Here is a 27,772-nt window from a genome sequence, read left to right as displayed (position 1 = left end):
GGCATGAGGAAACTTCTGAAAGACAAAATAACTCCTAAAATGGTTTCTCTGCGGGCATCCTTGTGGTGCAGAAGTTAAAGAAAACCCTGGCTGTTGTGGCTCAGCAGTTAAAGCACCACCCTGAGCATCAAAGTGTCCTGGCTTGGATTCCCAGACCAGGATGGCTGGTTCAATCCCCAAGGGCAAATTATTCTCGAGTGAGGATTAACAAAAACAACAATAACAACAACAAAATGACTTTAAAAAAATACAAGGAAACAAACAAATAAAAAATAGAGGTTAAAAACTTGAGTGGAAAGCTTTCGCCACCTGTGCAGGTAACCTTAACTTAGTCCTTCTCCCAGAAACCCAATTTGGCTTCAAATACTATTTCGAGTTTTTCAATGATAGCTGCAATATCTTTGTGTCTGTCTCTCTGTATGTTTATGTATCTATGTATGTATAATATGTATATGATTTTAATTTGTATGTATTTTTTATTGACTTCAGAGAGGAAGGCTATGGGAGAGAGAGAAACATCAATGGGTGTCTGTAGGGAGAGCTCAGAGAGCTCAGTTGTTTATAAATAGAAAGTCTGGTGTTCCAAGGTTTCAGGCTCACAAATTGCTGTCTCCATTGTTCCCCCGTCTTCTCTCTCTAACAGTAAATAAATTGTTTAAAACCTGACCATCTCAGGCGCTGGCTAGAATGCTCAGGTGTTTAGCTCATAGTCCGGATATACCAAAGTTTAAGGTCGAATCCCTGGGTCAGGGCACATACAAGAAGCATCCAGGGAATGCATAAATTGGAAAAACAAAAAAGAAACCGTCTCCTACCATTTTAGGAAGATGACTTCTGCTTTCTTTCTGATTTTCAAGCATGTAGGAGAAATCAGCTGGTTTGTGCTGGTTATGTTGCCCTAAGTCCGCCCAGGGTATTTCCAAGCCTGGTGATCATTGGATTGCATTTTACCTGGGACCAGCTTTGGGTATTAGCACTGTCCCCCAAAGGCACAGGACCCTGGTTCCTGTACTGGAACAGGAGGAAAGCCCCATTTGCCTCTAGATTTCCTTAAACATCTGAACTATGATTCACTGGCTCTGCCAACACACAGGGACTCACACGGTTCCCTGCTTTCAGTAGAATAGGGTGAATTATCGAGAAGCTTCAACAGAGATGGCTCAGGATCAGAGAGCTCAGCACTAAGGGAGTGGAGCTCAGATCTGAGCTTTGCCCTGGAACTCCAAGGCCCCGGGTGTGGGTGTTTTGTCCCCATCCTGCTTCTTGGCCACAAGAAAGGTTGAGAGAAAATTCGAAGCCCTTCCTTCATAGGAAGACAATCTGAAAACCCATAGTAATGCAGCTGGGAGGCTGGGTTTACAGGACAGCTGTGAAGAGGAATGGAGGAAGCAGCTTGTCCTTTACAGTGATTGGTTGTCAGGACAGGGCTTTCCTGGAGCCAGGGGATTGGGTGACCATATAGGTATCATTGTCTTAGATAAACCAATGTTTAGAAGGCTGCGGGGAAGGGCGTCGCTAAATGGGCATTGAATGACTCCCTGGAGTGTTTAGTCAAAATATAGAGCTCAAACACACAATTGGCTTAGGGTGGAACAGGATTACTTGATCCTTTTGGTGGAGCATGATTACAGGATTGGTTTAGGCTCATTAGAGGCTTGCACCCGCCTCCATCCCCGCCCCCCTCCCCTGCTCTGAGCATAAATATCCAGCTGCAGGCAGCACACCAGGCTTAGCCTCTGCATCAGCTCCAGGCTCACGTCCTCCTGGCCCAAGGTCTCTGCGATGGAGCAGCAATTTCTCCTGGACGTCGAAGCGCTGCAGAAGGCTGGGGATTTCGCAGTCCAGGCTGCAGAGGACCATCCCCCGCGGTCCCCGATCTCCCCAGACTCGCCACCTCCCCTCTGCCTGCCTGTGGCACAGTCCTCCAGCCACCACAGCGATGACCACCAGCCACTGCTCTGCAGTCCTTGCTGGCAGCTGCCCTCGGTTTACCTGCAATACCGAGCACTCTTAGCTGAGGCCCAGAGCCCCTCGGAAGAGAGCCCAGTGCCGCCCAGTGCAGGCCTCTTGCCAGGAGTCCCCGCAGGAGCGACCGAGTCTCCGGAGCACACCACCTGCCACAGTAGTGCCTGAGTCCCGGAGCACACCTCCCGCAGGAGCGCCCGAGCCCCGGAGAAATACCACCTCCCATAGGAGCGCCTGAACCCCGGAGCACACCACCTCCCCCAGGAGCGCCCGAGCCCCGGAGAAAAACCACCTCCCGCTGGAGCGCCCGAACACCGGCGCAGATCACCTACCAGGGGATTCCCGGCCCTGCGGCCCAGCGCCCGTGCTGGGGAGGGACCACTGGACACGGAGGCCTGGGACCCCTGGCAGCCTTCAGTGTGCAGTCCGCCCCCGGACCCCACCGGGTGGCGCCTGCACCTGCTTGGAGCGGGCTGCCTGCAGCGCATCCTTCGTGCCGTCTCCTCTTTGAGCCGCTGGGCTGCTGACTGCTGGGCGACAGTCCTGGACCTGTAGGAGCCCCCAGACTGTGCGGGCGGGAGGGCGCCTGTTGTGGACAAGAGGCCTGAATCAAATGTAAACCTTTTTTAATATTAAATATTGTGTCCAGACCACAGGATTCTGATTACTTTATATGCTCGGTGTACCAGTTAATGAGTCCCGAGAGCGGGCGGAGTGGCAGGGCCGGTCACTGCTTGGTGCACCCGCGCCCCTCGCCTCAGGCAGGCCGGCTCCCCGCCCTCCTCCGCGGCCCCGTCTCGGGTCCGTCCTTGGGGTGCGCCCTGGTTCCTCGTCCTTGGGTCCGTCCTGGTGCCCGTCCTCGGGTCGATCCTAGAGTCCGTTGGTCCGTCCTCGGGTCCGTTCTCGGGTTCGACCTGGGGTCCGTCCTCGTGCCCGTCCCGGTTTGGAACTCGTGTCCGACCTCCAGTTCGACCTCCGGTCGGTCCTCGGAGCGCTGGCTGCCCCGTCTCAGCGCCGCAACGCCCCCGGGCGGGTGGAGGGAGCCCGTCCTGCACGGAACGGCGACCTCCGCTCTTGGCAAAACACCGGTCTCCTGGGGCGCAGCCTCTGCCTCCCGGGCGCCAGGCCGGCCAGTGGGGGAGCGCAGGGGGTGCGGGCACCCCTAGCTCTGAGCGCTGGGCAGATCCGAGTCTTTCTGCTGCTTGTTCTCAATCCTGTTTTTCGTGCACCTGGCATAGGAGTAACATACCAGGAACAACAGCCGCAACAGTGAGCCGTTACCACCGGTTTGGAATAGAAATGTCCAGCGCTAGATAACGGGGTTCGCGGGGAAAAGCATCCCAGCCAAGCAAGACCCTTCACAGGTATTATCATCGCTTTTTCTTAAGCTAATTATATGTTTTCCTTCTTTTAAAAAAATATACATTTTATTGATTTTTTTTTACAGAGAGGAAAGGAAAGCGATAGAGAGTTGGAAACGTCGATGAGATCAGCTGCCTCCTGCACACCTCCTACTGGGGATGTGCCCTCAACCAAGGTACACGCCCTTGACCAGGAATCGAACCCGGGACCCTTCAGCCCGAAGTCCCATGCACTATCCACTGAGCGACACCGGTTGGGGCTGTATGTTTTCCTTTTATCGGCCGGCACTCGCTCTGCGCGCTTGGCTGGGATGCTTTTCCCCGCGAACCCCGTTATCTAGCGCTGGACATTTCTATTCCAAACCGGTGGTGACGGCTCACTGTTGCTGCTGTTGTTGCTGGTATGTTACTCCTATGCCAGGTGCACAGACGACAGGATTGAAGACCAGCCGCAAAAAGACTCGGATCCGCCCAGCGCTCAGAGCGAGTGGCGCCCGCACCCCCTGCGCTCCGCACAGGCCGGCCGGTCCCGGGGGAGGCGGAGGCGGCGCCCCAGGAGACCGGTGTTCTGCCAAGAGCGGAGGTCGCTGTTCCCCTGCAGGACGGGCTCCCTCCACCCGCCCGCGGGGCGATGCGGCGCTGAGACGCGGCAGGCAGCGCTCCGAGAAGGGACCCGAGGACGGACCCCAGGTCGAACTGGAGGTCGGACACGAGGTCCAAACCGGGGAGAGAACTAGGACGGACCCCAGGTCGAACCCGAGAACGGACCCGAGGACGGACAGACATGAGAATGGACTCAAGGATCGACCCGAGGACGGGCAACAGGACGGACCCGAGGACCAGGAACCAGGACGGACCAGAGTCGGGCTGAGGATGAGGAGGGCGGGGAGCCGGCCTGCCTGAGGCGCGGGGCTCGGGTGCAGGGCGCATGGTCTTCAAAATTTTCCATTGACCTGGACGTTCTTTGTCTTTCACATCAAAATGATCACTTTTAAAGCATTTCAACCAGCGTTCACAAGTATGTTGAGATACAGCATGTTTACCATAAGCTTCCTGAAGCGTATCATAACTTTTTCTTCAAAATAAAGTAATGAATTAAAACTTCATGCAAATGTTCTTCCTTTGGCATGAAATTCGACATTTAAAAAAATATATTTTACTGATTTTTTACAGAGAGGAAGGGAGAGGGATAGAGAGTTAGAAACATCGATGGGAGAGAAACATCCCTCAGCTGCCTCTTGCACACCTCCTACTGGGGATGTGCCCGCAACCAAGGTACATGCCCTTGACCTGAATCGAACTGGGGACCATTCAGTGGAAAGGCCAATGCTCTATCCACTGAGCCAAACTGGCCAGGGAAAATTCGACTTTTTTTTTTTTTTAGTTCAAAACCAAGACAGGCCCTTGTGCTTTTATTTTATTTTATTTTAATTTCTTTATTGATTAAGGTGTCACATATTTGTCCTCATCCCTTCATTCCCATCCCACACCCCTCCCCACAGATGCCCCCAATCCCCTGTTGTCCTTAACCATTGGTTAGGCTCCTATTCATGCACACAAGTCCTTTGGTTGATCTCTCCCCCCTACCCCCACACTCCCCTACCCTCCCTCTGAGGCCCATAGACTGATAGATGCCTCCCTGTTTCTGGGTCTGTTCTTGTTCATCAGTCTATGTTGTTCATCATTTCCCCTAGATGAGTGAGATCATGTGTCACCAGAAACATACTTATAAGAACCGAATGTGAGACGAGCAATAATACTTACGCTGACAGGCAAATGAATCAGTCTGTAGGGAGTTTCTTTCTGGACCAACAGTTCTCTTGAGACCCAATTTCAATGTCCACCAGTTCCTTATGTGTACATGTTGGCACTGACTTTTCAGCTCTGGATGGTGGACAAATGGTGGTAATGCAGGTCCCACTCCCTCTGGTTTGGTCCTGCCCAGACCCAAGGGCACGGCTTCACCCGGACTAAGGGGCATGGACGCACCCAGACCCAGGGGTGCGTGGCCTCTCCCAGACTCAGGGGTGTGGTCTCTCCCGACCCAGGACCCAGCCTAGCCCGGACCCAGGGGCGCATGGCCTCTCCCTGACCCAGGGGTGCGGCCTCACCGGACCCAGGACGAAAATTAGACATTTTTAAGCATAAATATATCTATGCTGTTAACACCTTCAGCAAATTTGATATATGAAGTTTTGAAGCTTGCTGTCAATACAACAAAATACAACTGGTACACCTAGTATGTAAATTAATCAGAATCCTGTGGTCTGGACACAATATTTAATATTAAAACAGGTTTACATTTGACTCAGACCTCTTGTCCACAACAGGCGCCCTCCCGCCCGCACAGTCTGGGGGCTCCTACAGGTCCAGGACTGTCGCCCAGCAGTGAGCAGCCCAGCGGCTCAAAGAGGAGACAGCAGGAAGGATGCACTGCAGGCAGCCTGCTCCAAGCAGGTGCAGGCGCCACCCGGTGGGGCCCGGGGGCGGACTGCACACTGAAGGCTGCCAGGGGTCCCAGGCCTCCTTGTTCAGCTGCCCCTCTCCAGCAAGGGCTCTGGGCCAAAGAGCCCAGGGAAGCTCCGGGGAGGTGGTGTGCGCCTGGGCTAGGATGCTCCTGCGGGAGGTGGTGTGCTCCGGGGTTCGGGCGCTCCTGTGGGAGGTGGTGTGCTCCTGGGCACAGGTGCTCCTGAGGGAGGGGGTGTGCTCTGGGGCTCAGGCGCTCCTGTGGGAGATGGTGTTCTTCGGGGGCTCAGGCGCTCCTGCGGGGACTCCTGGCAAGAAGCCTGCACTGGGCGGCACTGGGCTCTCTTCCCAGGGGCTCTGGGCCTCAGCTAAGAGTGCTGGGTATTGCAGGTAGATCCAGGGCAGCTGCCAGCAAGGACTGCAGAGCAGTGGCTGGTGGTCATCCCTGTGGTGGCTGGAGGACTGTGCCACAGGCAGGCAGAGAGGAGGTGGGTAGTCTGGGGAGAGCGGGGATCGCGGGGGATGGTCTTCTGCAGCCCGGACTGCGGAATCCCCAGCCTTCTGCAGCGCTTCGATGTCCAGGAGATATTGCTGCTAATCCTATATAATAAAAGCCCAGCAACCGAGTGGTAGAAAGACTGGAACAACCGTGGCCCTTCTCCCTGGCCGGCTCTGCCCTTCATCGGCCCCCATCGGGGCAGGCCGACTGGACCCCACCAGTGCATGAATTCATGCACTAGGCCTCTAGTTTATATCTATAAAAACCCAGTGGCCATAACATTGTATCAACCAGTGCACTACAAGGCATGCACGGGTAGGCGGGGCCACGTGATTTCACGGCGAGGCCTGTGGACTGAGGTCCTGCGGCATGCTGTAGTCTGGGCATTGCCTCTGCAAATGTACTTCATTTGCCTTGTATTGATTTTGTGCACTGGGCCTCTAGTATGGCCTCTAGTATATATATAAAATGCTTCCCTCTGTCCAACCACTCCCTATGATGTGCACTGACCACCAGGGGGCAGATGCTCAATGCAGTAGCTGCCGAGCTGCAGTGACTTGCCAGCAAAGGTTCTTGGGTGATGCAACGTGAAACCAGAGAGGATGGAGCCAGACATAGCTGGATTCCTCTTTCAAACCTGGGTTATGTTGGGGGTCACTGTTGGCCCTGAATCTGGTTTACTGCACACTTGCGTTTGTGTTCCACACCCTGTACGACAGCAACTTTGCAGAGTGCCCGCTCCAACTCCGTGACGCCTCTGGAGATGTTGGAGAGCCTTTTCAGCCCAATCCCCGCAGGCCAAGCTGAGGGAGCACACCTGTCAGAGTGACCCCGCTCACTCCACGGATGCCTTTGGAGGCATGGTGACTCCCCAGATGCAGCGGCCAGGGAGCGACTGTGGGAGGTTAGCTCCAGGGTCTATCTGGCCCATTTCATTCAGTCCCACCTTGCCAGCCATCTTCTAATTAATTTCCTTCCAATGTGCATGAATCCGTGCACCAGGTCACTAGTATAGTAATATAATTATACGTTTTATATTATCCTGAAACTGACAGGTGCTGTGCCAGGACTTGACAGAGATGACACAGGACACAGAGATGACATGGGTGAGATGGGGGCTGCAAAAAATGTGATTTGAATATTTTATTTTAGACTAATTAAATTTAAGTCTATTATTTAATTATTCTTTTAAATGTATTCCTTTTTGCCTGGCTGGTTTTGCTCAGTGTTTGAGCATGGGCCCATGAATCAGGAGACCACAGTTCAATTCCTGGTCAGACCACATGCCAGATTAGAGGGCTCCATTCCCAGTGAGGAGCATGGAAGAGGCAGCCAGTAAATGTTTCTCCCTCAGAGATGTTTCTATCTCTCTATTCCTCTCCCTTCCTCTCTCTAAAATAAAAAATATATTAAAAGTGTTACTTTCAGTTATTAATGTTGGCCTTTGAGTTTCATACTAGACTTGCCTTTAGGGCATCAGGTTCAAGAACAGTCTGTTTCTCACTCAATGAAATATTCATGTCAAGTAAAGTTCTCTGTATCTTTAAAAAACATATTTTTATTGATTTCAGAGAGGAAGTGAGAGGCAGAGAGATAGAAACATCAATGATAAGAGAGAATCATTGATCTCCTGCCTCCTGCAGGTCCCCTCCTTGGGATCGAGCCTGCAACCCAGGTATGTGCCCTGACTGGGAATCAAATTATGTCCTCCTGATTCATAGAGCCACACTGGTCGGGCCACATTTTCTTTCAACAGAGGAGTGAATGGTGCCTTCATAGAGTAACGTCTGAGTTGTGCCCACAAAAGGGTCTTCTAGTGACACTAGGGAATTGCAAGTGGGTATAAGGAGTGATTGCTGCCAATCATGAAATGGATAGGGGCTGTGCCAGGACTTGACAGAAAGGACACAGAGGACACAGAGATGACACGGGTGAGGTGGGGGCTGCAAAAAACGTGATTTGAGTGGTGCCCCCACCCAGGAGCCACCAAGAGTTGTTATTGTAAAACCACAATTGCTGGACTAAGGATCTCAGGCTGGACTAAATCCTCACTTGCCATACTAAGGAATCGCTAAGCCGGATATGCTCAGAATCAGAAATCGTGGCGGTACCATTAAACCCTGATGCTAGGGCTAAACATTGACCTCAAGGACTAAGAAATTGGCGTCAGGCCTAAGCCTGTACTTGACAAGCACGGCATTTTCTGTTGCTTATGTAGGGAGTGGCTATAGGGTCAAGCCTCGGGCTGATCTGTGGCAGGACCTCAAACAAGTCCCTGTCTAGAGGGCAGAGCTCTCCTAGCATAATTAAGTCTGACCTTGTAGCCCTCCCTAATTCCTTCCTAAGTAGCTAATGGGCTGTGGGAGGTGCAGCAAGTGTTGCCAAAAGAAGAACATTTGGAAAAGTGTTAATCTAACCTTGTTTTAATCAGACTATAAAGTAAAGCATCGGCTTGCAGGCTGGGTCTTTTGTGTTCTCATCCAGGCTCGGGAGATCCACCAAGCCCCAGCTATATTCTCTTGTCTGTCTTTTCTTCAATCCTTCACTGCCCCTCCTCAGGTTCACCCTTGGCCCTGCCGGGGTGGCACAGCTAAGACTTCACATTGAAGGTTCTCTCCCGACTTCTAAGAGGTGTAGAGATAGCAGGTGGGGCCAGTGCAGTACCTCTAATTGGAAACTTGGTAAATGAAGGCTTCAATGATGTGGGGAAATCACAGCTGTCCTGTGACAGAGACGTGACAGGCACAGTCCACTGGTGTCCTGCTTTTCTAATTATTATTATTATTATTATTACTAGGGGCCGGGTGCACGAAATTCGTGCACTGGGGTGGGGCGTGGTCTCTCAGCCCAGCATGCCCCATTTCACATATTGGGAGCCCTCAGGGAATGTCCTACTGATGGCTTAGGCTTGCTTCCCGTGGGGAGCGGACCTAAGCCACAGTCTGGTCTCCCTTTGTGGGAGGCGACTGGGCTTATCAGAGGAAGGCAACAGCACCATCACCACGCTGCTGCTGCAGCCACTGCCAGTCACTGCAGCCACCAAGGTATTTTCATCAACACGAAGTCCAGTCCCTTCACACTGAAAAAATGACAGCTTTCTTTAGGCATTTTCAAATTGTGTCTTTCATAGGATATGACATTTCTTTCTTTCTTTTATCCTCATCTGAGGATATGTTTCCATTGCTTTTTAGAGAATGTGGAAGATAAAGGGAAAGACAGAGAGAAACATCAAAGTGAGAGTAACACTTTGATTAGTTGTCTCCTACATGAGCCCTGACCTGGGCCCCATCCAGGGAGGAACCTGCAACCTAGGTACAAGCCCTTAATCAGAATCGAACCCGTAAGGAATCGCTAAGCCGGATATGCTCAGAATCAGAAATCGTGGCGGTACCATTAAACCCTGATGCTAGGGCTAAACATTGACCTCAAGGACTAAGAAATTGGCGTCAGGCCTAAGCCTGTACTTGACAAGCACGGCATTTTCTGTTGCTTATGTAGGGAGTGGCTATAGGGTCAAGCCTCGGGCTGATCTGTGGCAGGACCTCAAACAAGTCCCTGTCTAGAGGGCAGAGCTCTCCTAGCATAATTAAGTCTGACCTTGTAGCCCTCCCTAATTCCTTCCTAAGTAGCTAATGGGCTGTGGGAGGTGCAGCAAGTGTTGCCAAAAGAAGAACATTTGGAAAAGTGTTAATCTACCCTTGTTTTAATCAGACTATAAAGTAAAGCATCAGCTTGCAGGCTGGGTCTTTTGTCAGTAAGCCTAGGCATTATCCAATGACCCAAAATGACTAGGGCAGGATATGACATTTCTTAGCCCTCCAGCATCGGACTTTCATTTTTTTCTTCAGGAGTGTGGTGGAAAAGCCTTAGATCACCTTTTTGGATTCTTATACCCAAGTTACTGAGAATATTACCAGTGGCATACAGGGAGCTTAGCCAATGAGCGGTCAGAAAAGGCATTTCCTTTGTAGTTCACACCCTCTGATCTCCGACTCCACCCCTGCCAAGGCCTAAAGCCTCCTGGCTTAGGCAGTGGCCCCCAGCCTCCTCCAATCTCCGGCTCCACCCCTGCCAAGGCCTAATGCCTCCTGGCCTGAGCAGGGGCCCTCTAGCTCTCTCTGATCCCCGGCTCCACCCCTGCCAAGGCCTAGAGCCTCGGGATTGGGCACGGGCCCCCCAGCTCCCTAGGAACTGTAGCTCCACCGCTGCCAAGGCCTAAAGCCTTGGGGTTTGGTCAGGGTTCCCCCCGCTCCCTATGATCGCGGGCTCTGCCCCTGCCCAGGCGCCCCCTGGCTCAGGCCCTTCCCAGGTTGCTCAGGACCCTTTCGGGGCCTACCCTCCGAGTGACCTGGGTGCTGAGAAAGTTCCCAGGACACAGGCTGCTGGGCCCCTACCTGTGCAAATTAACCTCCATCTTTGTTGGGTTAATTTGCATACTCACTCTATTAGGTGTAGCAGAGGTATGGTTAATTTACATGTTTGTCTATTATTAGGTATGATTCTTTATTGTTGAAAGCATTACATATGTCCCCTTTCCTCCCATTGACCTCTTCCAGACTGCCCCTGCCCACCTGCCCAGGCCTTCACCCCCCTTTTTTGTGTGTCCTTGGGTTATGCATATATGCATACAAGTTCATTGGTTGATCTCTTCCCACCCATCCACCCTCCCCCGCCTCCCCTCTGAGGTTTGCAGTCTGCTCCATGCTTCTCTGGATCTATTTTTGTTCATCAGTTTATGTTGTTCAACCACTGACATTCTTATGACCAAGCGGTCAGGGCTGTGGGAGAGAAAGCTGGGGGGAGGGCAGCTGTCTAGAAAAAGGACAGAAGGAGAAGCCGGGCCTGGCCACTGCGCGGGTCACTTCTCAGTAACAGCACCTCTAATTACAACTCTGGCACAGTGATATGTTGCAGGTTTCCCAGTTCCAAGGAGCAGAATGTATCTTCGTAGCAGCAAGCCGGGCAGTGGCCAGGCCTGGTTTCTGCTGCCCCTGGTGAGTGACAGCAACAGGGCATCTCCTCAACTAGCCACAGTGCTCTCAAGGGAGCAGGGGGAGCTCCAAGGAGCCAAGGCCCTGACACTGCCAGAACCCCGTGGAGACCTGCCTTGCAAGGACCAGTCACCACCAAGACCCAGGGTTCCGCCTGGGAGAGCTTTGCCTGGACCGGTCCTGAGAACAAGAGGGATGAAAACTCCACCATTTCTCAATTTCCTGCAAATGGCAATGTTTGCCCAGAAAAGGACGGATGAGGAGCAACTACCTGGAAGCCACGTCCTGGAGGCCACGTTCCTTGGTCCCAGCCCAAGTGCGACCACAAACAAGGAACCAGGTGGCCTCCCATCCTGAGCCTGGGGCTGGTCCTGAAACACTGGGCGCACCAGGTGCTGGAATGCCTGGGGGGTGGGGGTGGGGAGGCTCCAATCAGAGACTGGCCTACACACCGCCGCCCTGAGCACTTCCCAGGACGGGGTCCAGCCAGCTCCCCAGGAGGCCGCCTGCTCTGCTACCTGGACAAACACCCGCTGAAGAAAGCAGAGCCTTCAGGTGCCTGGGAGGCTGGATGAAGGAACAAAAATACACGGATTAAAATGCACTCCCACCCTTCCCCCTTGTCAATGTTTAAGTTGTTTTATTTCATTTCACTTCGTTGTGAAAAAATATTTTTATTGACTTTAGAAAGGCTAGGGAGGGGAGAGACAGACAGAAAGACATCCACTGGCTGCTCCTGGGCACTGAACCTGCAACCCAGGTCTGGGAATCCAACCCAGGACCCTTTGGTGCTCCAGCCCAGGTCTGAACCGCTGAGCCACACCAGCCACAGTGAATTTTTTCACTTCTGCACCATAAGGCTCCCCACAGAGAAACCATTTTTGGAGTTATTTTGTCTTTTAGAAGTTTCCTCATACTAGAATGAATTCTATGTTCTCCCTGAGCTTCCAGGATGCTTGCTTTTTAAGGGCAGCCCTAAGGTGGACTATGTTAGGTAAGTTAAAGTTTCCCCAGAGTGGCCACTACAGTTCCAAACTACCCAAAAGTTCCCCCATGTCCCCCAAAGGCACAGGACCCTGGAGTCTGTACTGGCCCAGGAGGAAAGCCCCATTTGCCTCTAGATTTCCTTAAACATCTAAACTATGATTCACTGGCTCTGCCAACACACAGGGACTCATGGTTCCCTGGTTTCAGTAGAATAGGGTGAATTATCAAGAAGCTTCAACAGAGATGGCTCAGGATCAGAGAGCTCAGCACTAAGGGAGTGGAGCTCAGAGCTGAGCTTTGCCCTGGAACTCCAAGGCAAGGCCCCGGGTGTGGGTGTCGGGGAGACAGAAAGGGCAGTGGGCTCAGGGGTACCAGCACCCGCTACTCACCTGCTTCTGAGGTCTCCAGGTGTTTTGTCCCCATCCCGCTTCTTGGCCACAAGAACGGTTGAGAGAAAATTCGAAGCCCTTCCTTTCTAGGAAGACAATCTGAAAACCCATAGTAATGCAGCTGGGAGGCTGGGTTTACAGGACAGCTGTGAAGAGGAATGGAGGAAGCAGCTTGTCCTTTACAGTGATTGGTTGTCAGGACAGGGCTTTCCTGGAGCCAGGGGATTGGGTGACCATATAGGTATCATTGTCTTAGATAAACCAATGTTTAGAAGGCTGCGGGGAAGGGCGTCGCTAAATGGGCATTGGATGACTCCCTGGAGTGTTTAGTCAAAATATAGAGCTCAAACACACAATTGGCTTAGGGTGGAACAGGATTACTTGATCCTTTTGGTGGAGCATGATTACAGGATTGGTTTAGGTGCATTAGAGGCTTGCACCCGCCTCCATCCCCGCCCCCCTGCCCTGCTCTGAGCATAAATATCCAGGCTGCAGGCAGCACACCAGGTTTAGCCTCTGCATCAGCTCCAGGCTCACGTCCTCCTGGCCCAAGGTCTCTGCGATGGAGCAGCAATATCAGCAATATCTCCTGGACGTCGAAGCGCTGCAGAAGGCTGGGGATTCCGCAGTCCGGGCAGCAGAGGACCATCCCCCGCGGTCCCCGATCTCCCCAGACTCGCCACCTCCGCTCTGCCTGCCTGTGGCACAGTCCTCCAGCCACCACAGCGATGACCACCAGCCACTGCTCTGCAGTCCTTGCTGGCAGCTGCCCTCGGTCTACCTGCAATACCGAGCACTCTTAGCTGAGGCCCAGAGCCCCTCGGAAGAGAGCCCAGTGCCGCCCAGTGCAGGCCTCTTGCCAGGAGTCCCCGCAGGAGCGACAGAGTCTCCGGAGCACACCACCTGCCACAGTAGCGCCTGAGCCCCGGAGCACACCTCCCGCAGGAGCGCCCGAGCCCCGGAGAAATACCACCTCCCGCAGGAGCGCCCGAGCCCCGGAGAAAAACCACCTCCCGCAGGAGCGCCCGAGCCCCGGAGAAAAACCACCTCCCACAGGAGCGCCTGAACCCCGGAGAAAAACCACCTCCCGCAGGAGCGCCCGAGCCCCGGAGAAATACCACCTCCCCCAGGAGCGCCTGAACCCCGGCGCAGATCACCTCCCACAGGAGCGCCCGAACCCCGGCGCAGATCACCTCCCGGGGGATTCCCGGCCCTGCGGCCCAGCGCCCGTGCTGGGGAGGGACCACTGGACACGGAGGCCTGGGACCCCTGGCAGCCTTCAGTGTGCAGTCCGCCCCCGGGCCCCACCTGGTGGCGCCTGCACCTGCTTGGAGCGGGCTGCCTGCAGCGCATCCTTCGTGCCGTCTCCTCTTTGAGCCGCTGGGCTGCTCACTGCTGGGCGACAGTCCTGGACCTGTAGGAGCCCCCAGACTGTGCGGGCGGGAGGGCGCCCTTGTGGACAAGAGGCCTGAATCAAATGTAAACCTGTTTTAATATTAAATATTGTGTCCAGACCACAGGATTCTGATTACTTTATATGCTCCGTGTACCAGTTAATGAGTCCCGAGAGCGGGCGGAGTGGCAGGGCCGGTCACTGCGCGGTGCACCCGCGCCCCTCGCCTCAGGCAGGCCGGCTCCCCGCCCTCCTCCGGGGCCCCGTCTCGGGTCCGTCCTTGGGGTGCGCCCTGGTTCCTCGTCCTTGGGTCCGTCCTGGTGCCCGTCCTCGGGTCGATCCTAGAGTCCATTCTCAAGTCCGTTGGTCCGTCCTCGGGTCCGTTCTCGGGTTCGACCTGGGGTCCGTCCTCGTGCCCGTCCCGGTTTGGACCTCGTGTCCGACCTCCAGTTCGACCTCGGGTCGGTCCTGGGAGCGCTGGCTGCCCCGTCTCAGCGCCGCATCGCCCCGCGGGCGGGTGGAGGGAGCCCGTCCTGCACGGGAACGGGGACCTCCGCTCTTGGCAAAACACCTATCCTAGGCCTCCGCCTCCGCCTCCCTGGCGCCAAGCCGGCCAGTGGGGGGCGCAGGGGGTGCGGGCGCCCCTCGCTCTGAGCGCTGGGCGGATCCGAGTCTTTTTGCGGCTGGTCTTCAATCCTGTTGTCTGTGCACCTGGCATAGGAGTAACATACCAGGAACAACAGCAGCAACAGTGAGCTGTCACCACCGGTTTGGAATAGAAATGTCCAGCGCTAGATAAGGGGGTTCGCGGGGAAAAGCATCCCAGCCAAGCAAGACCCTTCACAGGTATTATCATCGCTTTTTCTTAAGCTAATTATATGTTTTCCTTTTTAAAAAAAAATACATTTTATTGATTTTTTCACAGAGAGGAAAGGAAAGCGATAGAGAGTTGGAAACCGTGATGAGATCAGCTGCCTCCTGCACACCCCCTACTGGGGATGTGCCCTCAACCAAGGTACACGCCCTTGACCAGGAATCGAACCCGGGACCCTTCAGCCCGAAGTCCCATGCACTATCCACTGAGCGACACCGGTTGGGGCTGTATGTTTTCCTTTTATCGGCCGGCACTCGCTCTGCGCGTTGGCTGGGATGCTTTTCCCCGAGAACCCCCTTTTCTAGCGCTGGACATTTCTATTCCAAACCGGTGGTAACGGCTCACTGTTGCTGCTGTTGTTGCTGGTATGTTACTCCTATGCCAGGTGCACAGACAACAGGATTGAAGACCAGCCGCAAAAAGACTCGGATCCGCCCAGCGCTCAGAGCGAGTGGCGCCCTCACCCCCTGCGCTCCGCACAGGCCGGCAGGTCCTGGGGGAGGCGGAGGCGGAGGCCAAGAGCGGAGGTCCCCGTTCCCTCCACCCGCCCGCGGGGCGATGTGGCGCTGAGACAGGGCAGCCAGCGCTCCAAGGACAGACCCGAGGACCGACCCGAGGTCGAACCGGAGGACAGACCCCAGGTCGTACACGAGGTCCAAACCGGGGACGGGCACTAGGACGGACCCCAGGTCGAACCCGAGAACGGACCCGAGGACGGACAGACATGAGAATGATCGACCCCAGGAGGAGGAACCAGGGCGCACCCCAAGGACGGACCCGAGAGGGGGCTGAGGATGAGGAGGGCGGGGAGCCGGCCTGCCTGAGACAGGCAGGGCGCATGGTCTTCAAAATTTTCCATTGACCTGGACGTTCTTTGTCTTTCACATCGAAATGATCACTTTTAAAGCATTTCAACCAGCGTTCACAAGTATGTTGAGATGCAGCATGTTCACCATAAGCTTCCTGAAGTATACGATAACTTTTTCTTCAAAATAAAGTAATGAATTAAAACTTCCCACAAATGTTCTTCCTTTGGCATGAAATTCGACATTTAAAAAAATATATTTTACTGATTTTTTACAGAGAGGAAGGGAGAGGGATAGAGAGTTAGAAACATTGATGGGAGAGAAACATCCCTCAGCTGCCTCTTGCACACCTCCTACTGGGGATGTGCCCTCAACCAAGATACATGCCCTTGACCTGAATCGAACCCAGGACCGTTCAGTCCGAAGGCCAATGCTCTATCCACTGAGCCAAACTGGCCAGGGAAAATTAGACATTTTTTTTTTTTTAGTTCAAAACCAAGACAGGCCCTTGTGCTTTTATTTTATTTTATTTTAATTTCTTTATTGATTAAGGTGTCACATATTTGTCCTCATCCCTTCATTCCCATCCCACACCCCTCCCCACAGATGCCCCCGCCCCCCTGTTTTCCTTAACCATTGGTTAGGCTCCTATGCATGCACATAAGTCCTTTGGTTGATCTCTCCCCCCTACCCCCACCTTCCCCTACAGGGGGCCCCTCAGAGGCCCCACAGTCTGATTGATGCCTCCTTGTTTCTGGGTCCGTTCTTGTTCATCAGGCTATGTTGTTCATCATTTCCCCTAGATGAGTGAGATCATGTGTCACCAGAAACATACTTATAAGAACCGAATGTGAGACGAGCTATAATAGTTATGCTGACAGGCAAATGAATCAGTGTGTAGTGAGTTTCTTTCTAGACCAACAGTTCTCTTGAGACCCAATTTCAATGTCCACCAGTTCCTTATGTGTCATGTTGGCACTGACTTTTCAGCTCTGGATGGTGGACAAATGGTGGTAATGCAGGTCCCACTCCCTCTGGTTTGGTCCTGCCCGGACCCAGGGGCACGGCTTTACCCGGACTAAGGGGCATGGCCCCAACCAGACCCAGGGGTGCGTGGCCTCTCCCAGACTCAGGGGTGTGGTCTCACCCAACCCAGGACCCAGCCTCGCCCAGACCCAGGGGCGCATGGCCTCTCCCTGACCCTGGGGGGCGGCCTCACCCAGACCCAGGACAAAAATTCGACATTTTTAAGCATAAATATATCTATGCTGTTAACACCTTCAGCAAATTTGATATATGAAGTTTTGAAACTTGCTGTCAATACAACAAAATAGCATACATACCAAATCGCATATATATCAACCTATGGGTAACTCCATCTATTGAAAAAAATCCACATTATTAACTGGTACACCTAGTATGTAAAGTAATCAGAATCCTGTGGTCTGGACACAATATTTAATATTAAAACAGGTTTACATTTGATTCAGGTCTCTTGTCCACAAGGGCGCCCTCCCGCCCGCACAGTCTGGGGGCTCCTACAGGTCCAGGACTGTCGCCCAGCAGTCAGCAGCCCAGCGGCTCAAAGAGGAGACGGCACGAAGGATGCACTGCAGGCAGCCCGCTCCAAGCAGGTGCAGGCGCCACGAGGTGGGGCCCCGGGGGCGGACTGCACACTGAAGGCTGCCAGGGGTCCCAGGCCTCCTTGTCCAGCGGCCCCTTTCCAGCATGGGCTCTGGGCCGCAGGGCCCCAGGAAGCTCCGGGGAGGTGGTGTGCTCCGGGGCTCAGGCGCTACTGTGGCAGGTGGTGTGCTCCGGAGACTCGGTCGCTCCTGCGGGGACTCCTGGCAAGAGGCCTGCACTGGGCGGCACTGGGCTCTCTTCCGAGGGGCTCTGGGCCTCAGCTAAGAGTGCTCGGTATTGCAGGTAGACCGAGGGCAGCTGCCAGCAAGGACTGCAGAGCAGTGGCTGGTGGTCATCGCTGTGGTGGCTGGAGGACTGTGCCAGGGGCAGGCAGAGGGGAGGTGGCGAGTCTGGGGAGAGAGGGGACCGCGGGGGATGGTCCTCTGCGGAATCCGGAGCCTGCTGCAGCGCGTCGACGATGTCCAGGAGAAAGTGCTGCTCCATCGCAGAGACCTAGGGCCGGGAGGACGTGAGCCTGGAGCTGATGCAGAGGCTAAGCCTTGGGTGCTGCCTGCAGCTTGATATTTATCCTCTCCCGAGCTGGGGGTGGGGTTGGGGGGGGTGGAGGCGGGTGCAAGCCTCTAATGTGCCTAAACCAATCCTTTAATCATGCTGGACCAAACCGATTAAGTAATCCTGTTGGAGCCCAAGCAGATTGTGTGTTTGAGCTCTGTATTTCCACTAAACACTCCAGGGAGTCATTCCACGCCCAGTGAAAGCCGCCCTTCCCCGCCCCCTTCTAAACATTGTTATACCGAAGACACAGATGTGTACATGGTCACCCAATGCCCTCGCTCCAGGAAAGCCCCGTCCTGACAACCAATCACTGAAAAGGACAAGCTGCTTCCTCCATTCCTCTTCACAGCTGTCCTGAACACCCAGCCTCCCAGCTGCGTTACTACCAGTTTTCAGATTGTCTTCCTAGGAAGGAAGAGCTCCGAATTTTCTCTCAACCGTTCTTGTGGCCAAGAAGCGGGATGGGGACAAGAGGCCTGGTGACCCCCCAAGCTGGTGAGTAGCGGGTGCTGGTACCCCTGAGCCCACTGCCCTTTCTGTCTCCCCGACACCCACACCCGGGGCCTTGCCTTGGAGTTCCAGGGCAAAGCTCAGCTCTGAGCTCCACTCCCTTAGTGCTGAGCTCTCTGATCCTGAGCCATCTCTGTTGAAGCTTCTTGATAATTCACCCTATTCTACTGAAACCAGGGAACCATGAGTCCCTGTGTGTTGGCAGAGCCAGTGAATCATAGTTCAGATGTTTAAGGAAATCTAGAGGCAAATGGGGCTTTCCTCCTGGGCCAGTACAGGAACCAGGATCCGTTGCCTCTGTGGGAAATGGGGGAACTTTTGGGTTGTTTGGAACTGTAGTGGCCACTCTGGGGAAACTTTAACTTACCTAACATAGTCCACCTTAGGGCTGCCCTTAAAGAGAAAGGATTCTGGAAGCTCAGGGAGAAAGTAGGATGGGTTCTTTGATTGGTGTGAGGAAACTTCTGAAAGACAAAATAACTCCAAAAATTGTTTCTCTGTGGGGATCCTTATGGTGCAGAAGTTAAAGAAAACCAGCCTGGCTGTTGTGGCTCAGCAGTTAAAGCACCACCCTGAGCATCAAAGTGTCCTGGCTTGGATTCCCAGACCTGGATGGCTGGTTCAATGCCCAGGGGCAAATTATCCTGCAGTGAGGATTAACAACACAAACAAACAAGGAAACAAACAAAGAAAAACAGAGGTGAAAAACTGGAGTGGAAAGCTTTAGCCACCTGTGCAGGTAACCTTAACTTAGTCCTTCTCCCAGAAACCCAATTTGGCTCCAAACACTATTTAGAGTTTTTAAATGATAGCTGCAATATCTTTGTGTCTGTCTCTCTGTATGTTTATGTATCTATGTATGTATAATATGTATATGATTTTTATTTGTATGTATTTTTTATTGACTTCAGAGAGGAAGGGAAAGGGAGAGAGAAACATCAATGGGTGTCTTAGGGAGAGCTCAGAGAGCTCAGTTGTTTAGAAATAGACAGTCTGGGGTTCCAAGCTTTCAGGCTCACAAATTGCTGTCTCCATTGTTCTCCCGTCTTCTCTCTCTAACAGTAAATAAATTGTTTAAAACCTGACCATCTCAGGCGCTGGCTAGAATGCTCAGGTGTTTAGCTCATAGTCCGGATATACCAAGGTTTAAGGTCGAATCCCTGGGTCAGGGCACACACAAGAAGCAACCAGGGAATGCATAAATTGGAAAAACAAAAAAGGGACCGTCTCCTACCGTTTTAGGAAGATGGTGTCTGCTTTCTTTCTGGTTTTCTCTTTTTCTTGTTCTTTTTTTTTCTTCTCCTTTTTATTTTATTTTTTTGCTTTCTTTCTGATTTTCAAGCATGTCGGAGAAATCGGCTGGTCTGTGCCGGTTATGTTGCGCAATGTCCGCCCAGGGGATGTCCAAGCCTGGTGATCATTGGATGGCATTTTACCCGGGACCCGCTTTGGGTGTTAGCACTGCTCCCTCCCCGTGTCCATGCTTTCTGGGTGGCAGGTGTTTGTTTGTTTGCAACTTGGTTAGTCCTGGGCCATTGGATGCTCCCCAGCGGGGGCCACGGTCTTTTGCTGTGGCTGCTGGGGACTGGGTGCGCCCAGCAGACTTTTTCTCAGAAGCAGTTTCTCTCTTGGTTTCTCTTGGTGGCGCCAGGGGTGCTGCCCAGCCCCGGGGATTCTGCCCTCGCCCCTCAGACTGCCTCGACCCAGTGGGGTGTGCCTGGCTGGGACGCCCCTTGCAGGAGCCGGTTTCAGGGCAGCAGGCTCCGCTGTAGCCCTGCTTCCGACTTCACCCGCCAAACCGGGTTCTGGGGAAGCGATTTCCACACAGCAAAGCAGCTTAGCAGGGAGAGTGCTTTCTCAGACCTCCAAGTCCCCACTTGGGAAGCAGCAGGCACTGGTTTCCAGAGGTGGGGACAGGCAGGGCTGCCCCTTCAATGGTGGGCGCTGTGTCTTGTTGGAGGCAGTTTTTTGCTCTTGAGAGCAAGCCGGGCAGAGGAGGCTGACAGGGCAGCCTGAGCTAAGAAAGGGGTAGAGAGGACAGTCCTATCTCTAAAGGACGGAGCTCTCTGGCCAGGCCCCATAGAGTCACTTTGTAAACAATTGAATGACTTTCAGAGAGGAAGAGGGGAGAACAATGGAAACAGCGTTTTGTGAGCAGGAAGCCTTGGTTTACCTGAGACACCAATGTATTCCCTTTCCCCATGCCCTGGCTCCAGGAAAGCCAGGCCTGACAACCCATCACTTCTCAGTTCCTCTTCCCAGCTGTCCTGCACACCCAGCCTCCGAGCTGCATATTGCTTTTCAGATTTCCTAGGGAGGTAGGGCTCTGAATTTTCACTCAACAGTTCTTGTGGCCAAGAAGCAGGATGGGGACAGGAGGCCTGGTGACCCCCAGGCTGGTGAGTAGTGGGTGCTGGTACCCCTGAGCCCACTGTCCTCTCTGCCTCCTCCGAGGTCCTTGGAGTTCCAGGGCAAAGCTCAGCTCTGAGCTCCACTCTCTTAGTGCTGAGCTCTGGGATCCTGAGCCATCTCTGTCGAAGCTTCTTGATAATTCACCCTATTCTACTGAAACCAGGAACAGTGTGAGTCCCTCTGTGTTGGAAGAGCTGATGAATAGCAGAGTCCATCAGTTTAGATCAGGGGTTCTCAAACCAAGGCCCTCATGCGGGTGTTTTTGCCCTTTTGTTTGTTTTACTTCAAAATAAGATATGTTCAGTGTGCATAGGAATTTATTCATAGGATTTTTTTAAACTATAGTCTGACCCTCCAATGGTCTGAGGGACAGTGAACTGGCCCCCTGCTTAAAAAGTTTGAGGACCCCTGGTTTAGATGTTTTAGGAAATCTCGAGGTAAAGGGGGCTTTTCTCCTGGGCCAATACAGGAATCAGGGTCCTTTGCCTTTAGGGGGAAATGGGGGGACTTTTGGGTAGTTTGGAACTGTAGTGACCACTCTGGGGAAACTTTAACTTACCTAAGATGGTCCACCTTAGGGCTGCCCTTAAAAAGCAAGCATCCTGGAAGCTCAGGGAGAACACAGAATTCATTTTAGTTTGAGGAAACTTCTAAAAGACAAAATAACTCCAAAAATGGTTTCTCTGTGGGGATCCTTATGGTGCAGAAGTGAAAAAAATTCACTGTGGCTGGTGTGGCTCAGCGGTTCAGACCTGGGCTTGAGCACCAAAGGGTCCTGGGTTGGATTCCCAGACCTGGGTTGCAGGTTCAGTGCCCAGGGGCAGCCAGTGGATGTCTTTCTGTCTGTCTCTCCCCTCCCTAGCCTTTCTAAAGTCAATAAAAATATCTTTTCACAACGAAGTGAAATGAAATAAAACAACTTAAACATTGACAAGGGGGAAGGGTGGGAATGCATTTTAATCCGTGTATTTTTGTTCCTTCATCCAGCCTCCCAGGCACCGGACTGCTCTGATTTTTTCAGCGGGTGTTTGTCCAGGTAGCAGAGCAGGTGGCCTCCTGGGGAGCTGGCTGGACCCAGTCCTGGGAAGTGCTCAGGGCGGCGGTGTGTAGCCCAGTCTCTGATTGGAGCCTCCCACCCCCACCCCCCAGGCATTCCAGCACCTGCAGTGCCCAGTGTTTCAGGACCAGGCCCAGGCTCAGGATGGGAGGCCACCTGGTTCCTTGTTTTTGGTAGCACTTGGGCTGGGACCAAGGAACGTGGCCTCCAGGTAGTTGCTTGTCTTCTGTCCTTTTCTGGGCAAACAGCGCCATTTGCAGGAAATTGAAAAATGGTGTAGTTTTCATCACTGTTTTTCTCAGGATGGTCTCTGGTGGTGACTGGTCCTTGCAAGGCCGGTCTCCGCGGGGGTCTGGCAGTGTCAGGGTCACTGTGGCTGGTTGCAGAGCTGCCCTGTTGCTGTCACTCACCGGAGTCAGTACCTGCTGTGGTTCAGAGGATTGTAGCAAGGATTGCTTTTTCTCCTCCAGACAAGGGTTTTCTCACTCACTCCACAGATGCCTTTGGAGCCATAGTGCCACTCCAGATGCAGCGGCCAGGGAGGGACCATGGGAGGTTAGCTCCATGGTCTATCTGGCCCATTTCGTCCAGTCCCGCCTGCCAGCCACCTTCTAATTAATTTCCTTTCAATGTGCATGAATCCATGCACCAGGTCACTAGTATAGTAATATAATTATATGTTTTATGTTATCCTAAGTAAGAATATTTTATTTTGAACTAATTAAATTTAAGTCTATTATTTAATTTATTTTTTCTTTTAAATGTATTCCTTTTTGCCTGGCTGGTTTTGCTCAGTGGTTGGGCATGGGCTCATGAACCAGGAGATCACAGTTCAATTCCTGGTCAGGCCACATGCCAGATTTGAGGGCTCCATTCCCAGTGGGGAGCATGCAAGAGGCAGTCAGTAAATGTTTCTCCCTCAGAGATGTTTCTATCTCTCTCCCTTCCTCTCTCTAAAAGTAATAAAAATATATTAAAAGTGTTACTTTCAGTTATTAATGTTGGCCTTTGCGTTTCATAATACACTTGCCTTTGAGGCATCAGGTTCAAGAACAGTCGGTTTCTCCCTCAATGAAATATTAATGTCAAGTGAAGTTCTCAGTATCTTTAAAAATATATACTTTTATTGATTTCAGAGAGGAAGTGAGAGGCAGAGAGAAATAGAAACATCAATGATAAGAGAGGATCATTGATCTTCTGCCTTCTGCAGGTCCCCCACCTGTGATCAAGCCTGCAACCCAAGCATGTGCCCTGACTGGGAATCAAATCATGACCTCCTGATTCATAGGTCACTGCTCAACCACTGAGCCACACTGGTCAGGCCACATTTTCTTTCAACAGAGGAATGAATGGTGCCTTCATGGAGTAACGTCTGAGTTGTGCCCAAAAAAGTGTCTTCCAGTGACACTGAGTAATCGCTAACCCTGATATGCTCAGAATCAGAAACCTTGCCTGAGTCTTTTGTGTCCTCATCCAGGCACAGGAGATCCAACAAACCCCAGCTCTATTCTCTTATCTGTCTTTTCTTCAATCCTTCACTGCCCCTCCTCAGGTTCACCCTTGGCCCTGCTGGAGTGACACAGCTAAGACTTCAATTGAAGGTTCTCTCCCGACTTCTAAGAGGTGTAGAGATAGCAGGTGGAGCCAGTGCAGTACCTCTAATTGGAAACTTGGTAAATGAAGGCTTCAATGATGTGGGGAAATCACAGCTGTCCTGTGACAGAGACGTGACAGGCACAGTCCACTGGTGTCCTGCTTTTTTAAATTATTATTCTTTATTGTTGAAAGTATTACATATGTCTCCTTTCCCCCCATTGACCTCTTCCAGACTGCCCCTGCCCCCTAGCCCAGGCCTTCACCCCCCTTTTGTGTATGTCCTTGGGTTAAGCATATATGCATACAAGTTCATTGGTTGATCTCTTCCCACCCATCCACCCTCCCCCGCATACCCTCTGAGGTTTGCAGTCTGCTCCATGCTTCTCTGGATCTATTTTTGTTGATCAGTTTATGTTGTTCAACCACTGACATTCTTATGACCAAGCGGTCAGGGCTGTGGGAGAGAAAGCTGCGGGGAGGGCAGGTGTCCAGCAAAAGGACAGAAGGAGAAGCCGGGCCTGGCCACTGCCCGCCCTGCTGCCACGAAGATACATTCTGCTCCTTGGAACTGGGAAACCTGCAACATGTTACTGTGCCAGAGTTGTAATTAGAGGTGCTGTTACTGAGAAGTGACCCAATCAGTGATAGCAGTGGTATCGCCGCAGAGAAAATGTAGGCATGGAACACAGGCTGTGCGGAGACCAACAAAGAACTTATATGGCCCTAACGGGTTTGGCTCAGTGGATAGAGAGTCGGCCTGCGGACTCAAGGGTCCCAGGTTCGATTCTGGTCAAGAGCATGTACCTTGGTTCCAGGCACATCGGCTGTGCAGGAGGCAGCTGAATGATGTTTCTCTCTCATCAGTGTTTCTAACTCTCCCTCTCCCTTCCTCTCTAAAAAATCAATAAATATATATATACTAGGGGCCTGGTGCACGATATTCGTGCACTGGGGTTGGGGGGTCCCTCAGCCCAACCTGCCCCCTCTCACATACTGGGTGCCCTCAGGGGATGTCCTACTGATGGCTTAGGCCCGCTCCCCACTCTCCTTTGTGGGAGGCAACCGGGCTGATCAGGGGAAGGCACCAGCCCCATCACCCCACTGCTGCAGCCACTACCAGTCACCACAGCCACGAAGGTGTTTTCATCAACACGGACTCCAGTCCCTTCACCAAGAAACAATGACAACTTTCTTTAGGGAGGGAGAGACAGAGAGAAACATCAATGTGAGAGGGACACTTTGATTGGTTGCCTCCTGTATGAGCCCTGACCATGGGCGCCAGGCTGGGGGGCATGCAGGGACCCCTGGGCCGCACGCAGTGGTGGCCCCCAAGGGTCTCCACACACCCCAGAGGCCAGCAGCCAGCCCCCCATCATGTGCGCCAGGCTGGGGGCGTGGAACCAAACTGCCTCTTGGTGCTGGAGCATTCCCAAGCGGCTGGGGGCACTATGGTGACAGGGGATGTTTCCACCCCGCCCCGCCCCCAGCCCCTTGGCTCCTGCACCTATAGGCTCAAAGTGGCCAGGGGGCGTTCTGGGAACCCTGCCACTCAGGACCTAAGCAAGGGGCCTACAGGCTCAGACTGGCCTGGGTCCTGAGGATGTTTGCGGGACCCAGCCCCTTGGCGCCTGCACCCTTAGGCTCCAAGTGGCCAGGGGGCATTCTGGGACCCTGCCGCTCAGGACCTAAGTGCAGGCCTACAGGCTCTGATCGGCCTGGGTCCCGAGGATGTTTATGGGACCCAGGCTGCTCAGGACCTAAGCGCAAGGATCTGAGAGGCTTGGGTCTGAAGGATGTTTTTCAGACCCCAGACTGCTGCAAGTGTTTGGGGGCGGGAACATAGCGACACGGGAATGTTCCCGCCCCGCCAAGGCTCCCAGTAGCTAGGGGGCTTCTGGGGCCCCTGCCACTCAGGACCTAAGCGCGGGCCTACAGGCTCTGAGTGACTTAGGTCCCAGACCCCAGACTGCTGCAAGTGTTTGGGGGCGGGAACATTCCCGCGTCGCCATAGCGACGCGGGAATGTTCCCGCCCACCAAGGCTCCCAGTGGCCAGGGGGCGTTCTGGGGTCCCCACGGCTCAGGACCTAAGCGATCCCACCTGGGTCCGGAGGATGTTTATGGGACCCAGGCTGCTCAGGACCTAAGCGCAGGCCTACAGGCTCTGAGCAGCCTGGGTCCAGAGGACGTTTACAGGACTCAGGCTGCTCAGCACCTGCATATGCAAATTAACCGCCATCTTGTTCGCTCTGATTGGCTGTGGGCGTAGCGAAGGTGCGGTCAATTTGCATGTTTGGGTATTATTAGGTTAGATATTAAAAAGAACTTATATGCATAATCCAAGGACACAGACAATAGTGCAGGAGCAAGGCGGCGGGGGTCAATGGGGGAAATAAGAGGACATCTGTAATACTTTCAACAATAAAAATAAAATAAAATAAAGTCTATTTCTATGTGGTGAAAAATGTGAGCAGCCCTGGCATCCTACAAGTGGTGGCATCTACTGCTGTTGTCAACCACAAAAGTCTCTTTTTGGTGCAAATAAGGTCACTGTGAACAAGATAATTTAAAAATATATATATATTATTGTTTTTTTACAGGGAGGAAGGGAGAGGGATAGAGAGTTAGAAACATTGATGAGAGAGAAACATCCTGCACACTCCCCACTGGGTATATGCCCACAACCAAGGTACATGCCCTTGACCAGAATTGAACCTGGGACCCTTGAGTTTGCAGGCTGACGCTCTATCCACTGAGCCAAACCGGTTAGGGCTTACAAAATAATTTCGACATTGAGAAAAAGCTGCAATTCGTGAGGACTGGGCAGGGCTTTTATGGCGGCTGAGCCTCAGCATTCCTCTCTGTGGAGATGTGACACTAGAATCCTAATAGGAAGCAGGGAACAGGCGGGCTGGGTGGGATGGCTGAGACCAGAGAGCTGAGGTGCAGAATCACAGGCCGAGCTCCTGAGGGAGAAAGCCACAGGTTGAGATACCTGTGAGTTCAATCTCAGTGAATTCCTTTGACCCAGAGAGATCACAGGAGCTGAGCGATTCTAAGAACAATTATAGTCGACATGGATTGAGCATGTACACTTTGCTGGGCATTGTTTAAGGCAGTGCCTGCTTTCAGCCCCTGATACATTGGATAACATAGCTCTGCTCTATTTGGTCATGTGAAAGAGAACACACATGCCCAGAATGGCACCACTCATGCTAAAAGCCCTTGACTGAACCTAACTTTAATACCTGACTTAATTGCAATTGCAGTCTTCCCCAGAAATGTCATCTCAATGAACCAGACTGGAATTTTCCAGTCAAGCACCAGGTAGGTAATCTGTCTCATGGACCTCTCCATCTCTCTGATACCCTCCCACCCACCCCCGCCCCCACCTCAAGATTCAATGTGCATAGAAAACCCTTGCTGTTCTTGCCCCGCCCCCTCCACAGAAGATGGCCAGAGTAATAATAATCCTTTCCTTTGTTAACAGCACCTCAGGCTCAGCCTCTCCCTATTAAAACCTTCCATTCTGTGTGGCCCCTGGGAGTTCTGCTCTAGTTGCTAGAGGGGATGCTGCCTGGTTCATGAATCTTTTAATAAAGCCAATTAAATCTTTACATTTCCTGAGTTGAACTTGGTTCTTTATCAGCAATGAGGACGAGCCCTGGGAAGCCACCAGCTGGGAGCGGGGGTTGGAGCCTGGGGGCCCACTCCAGGTTCTTGAGCAGAGGAAAGGGGCGGGGCCGGGAGCTGAAGCGGTTCTGAGCTGAGTGGCCCTCCCAGGACTCGGGTCCGAGTTTGATGACCTGCTATGTCCCCACCCCATGTGTGCAGGAGACACTACCGCCTGACAGCCCCAAAGTCAGGCGACTTGTGGGGACCCTGGCTTAGTCCTTCCCTATGGCCAAAGCAGGGGCACACAGGGAAAGACGTTGGAATGCTTGCCAGATTTACTAGAAAACCAAAAGAAAAGGATCCCAACGCCCAGGGAGGCCCATTTCGCACAGGACTGCCACCCAGAAGCGTCATTGTGAGAACGTTTGTGGCAGAGGATGGTTCACTAGCGGGTCTCAGTGGAGGCAGCCATGGAGTTCCTGGGCCCCGCGCCTCAGATCCGCTGCTGCTGGCCTCCCAAGGAACTGGTCCCACCTGAGAGCCATGCTGGAGGGTCCCTCAGAAGTCTCAGTTCCGGTTGTCCCTCCTCCTGCGAGGGGACAGGCGGAGGGAGCCTGCAGGGCGAGCATCAGCATCAGCAGGGCTTCTGGGCGG

General features: G+C 53.0%; 3 protein-coding genes, 1 long non-coding RNA gene and 1 pseudogene across 4 annotated transcripts; 3 read left to right on the top strand and 2 right to left on the bottom strand.

Moving 5' to 3' along the window:
• The first annotated feature begins 827 nt into the window (after positions 1 to 827).
• LOC129148767 (annexin-2 receptor-like) lies at positions 828 to 2,608 on the top strand. The gene is made up of 3 exons (XM_054714362.1): positions 828 to 877; positions 1,752 to 2,076; positions 2,230 to 2,608. Exons 1-3 carry the CDS (start codon positions 828 to 830, stop codon positions 2,518 to 2,520), a joined length of 666 nt encoding a protein of 221 aa, XP_054570337.1. The 3' UTR covers positions 2,521 to 2,608.
• A 3,079-nt stretch (positions 2,609 to 5,687) lies between these two features.
• Positions 5,688 to 7,249, bottom strand: LOC129148766 (annexin-2 receptor-like). Its single transcript, XM_054714361.1, has 3 exons — positions 7,238 to 7,249; positions 6,056 to 6,386; positions 5,688 to 5,908 (listed from the first exon to the last, which is right to left on the bottom strand). The coding sequence occupies exons 1-3, from the start codon at positions 7,247 to 7,249 to the stop codon at positions 5,688 to 5,690; spliced, it is 564 nt and encodes a 187-aa protein (XP_054570336.1).
• A 5,020-nt stretch (positions 7,250 to 12,269) lies between these two features.
• On the top strand, positions 12,270 to 14,078 carry LOC129148765 (annexin-2 receptor-like). Its single transcript, XM_054714360.1, has 3 exons — positions 12,270 to 12,276; positions 13,147 to 13,560; positions 13,855 to 14,078. The coding sequence occupies exons 1-3, from the start codon at positions 12,270 to 12,272 to the stop codon at positions 14,076 to 14,078; spliced, it is 645 nt and encodes a 214-aa protein (XP_054570335.1).
• A 3,191-nt stretch (positions 14,079 to 17,269) lies between these two features.
• LOC129148764 (annexin-2 receptor-like) lies at positions 17,270 to 18,267 on the bottom strand (annotated as a pseudogene).
• A 31-nt stretch (positions 18,268 to 18,298) lies between these two features.
• LOC129148742 (uncharacterized) lies at positions 18,299 to 27,120 on the top strand. Its single transcript, XR_008555712.1, has 4 exons — positions 18,299 to 18,425; positions 18,961 to 19,179; positions 26,773 to 26,830; positions 26,994 to 27,120. It is a non-coding gene; the product is annotated as an uncharacterized LOC129148742 (long non-coding RNA).
• The last annotated feature ends 652 nt before the right edge of the window (positions 27,121 to 27,772 follow it).

Source organism: Eptesicus fuscus, chromosome 4 (assembly GCF_027574615.1).
Source record: "Eptesicus fuscus isolate TK198812 chromosome 4, DD_ASM_mEF_20220401, whole genome shotgun sequence".
In the NCBI taxonomy this organism is placed as follows: Eukaryota; Metazoa; Chordata; class Mammalia; order Chiroptera; family Vespertilionidae; genus Eptesicus; species Eptesicus fuscus.
This window is presented reverse-complemented; position numbering and strand designations above follow the sequence as displayed.

Coding starts and splice junctions, on each gene's coding strand:
- LOC129148767 (XM_054714362.1), top strand. CDS start 828: ATGACTTCTGCTTTCTTTCTGATTTTCAAGCATGTAGGAGAAATCAGC. Junction 878..1,751: donor CATGTAGGAGAAATCAGCTG/GTTTGTGCTGGT, acceptor CATCAGCTCCAG/GCTCACGTCCTCCTGGCCCA. Junction 2,077..2,229: donor GTGCAGGCCTCTTGCCAGGA/GTCCCCGCAGGA, acceptor CACCTCCCCCAG/GAGCGCCCGAGCCCCGGAGA.
- LOC129148765 (XM_054714360.1), top strand. Junction 13,561..13,854: donor AGAGTCTCCGGAGCACACCA/CCTGCCACAGTA, acceptor GCAGATCACCTC/CCGGGGGATTCCCGGCCCTG.
- LOC129148766 (XM_054714361.1), bottom strand. Junction 5,909..6,055: donor CCCGAAGAACACCATCTCCC/ACAGGAGCGCCT, acceptor CCACCTCCCCGG/AGCTTCCCTGGGCTCTTTGG.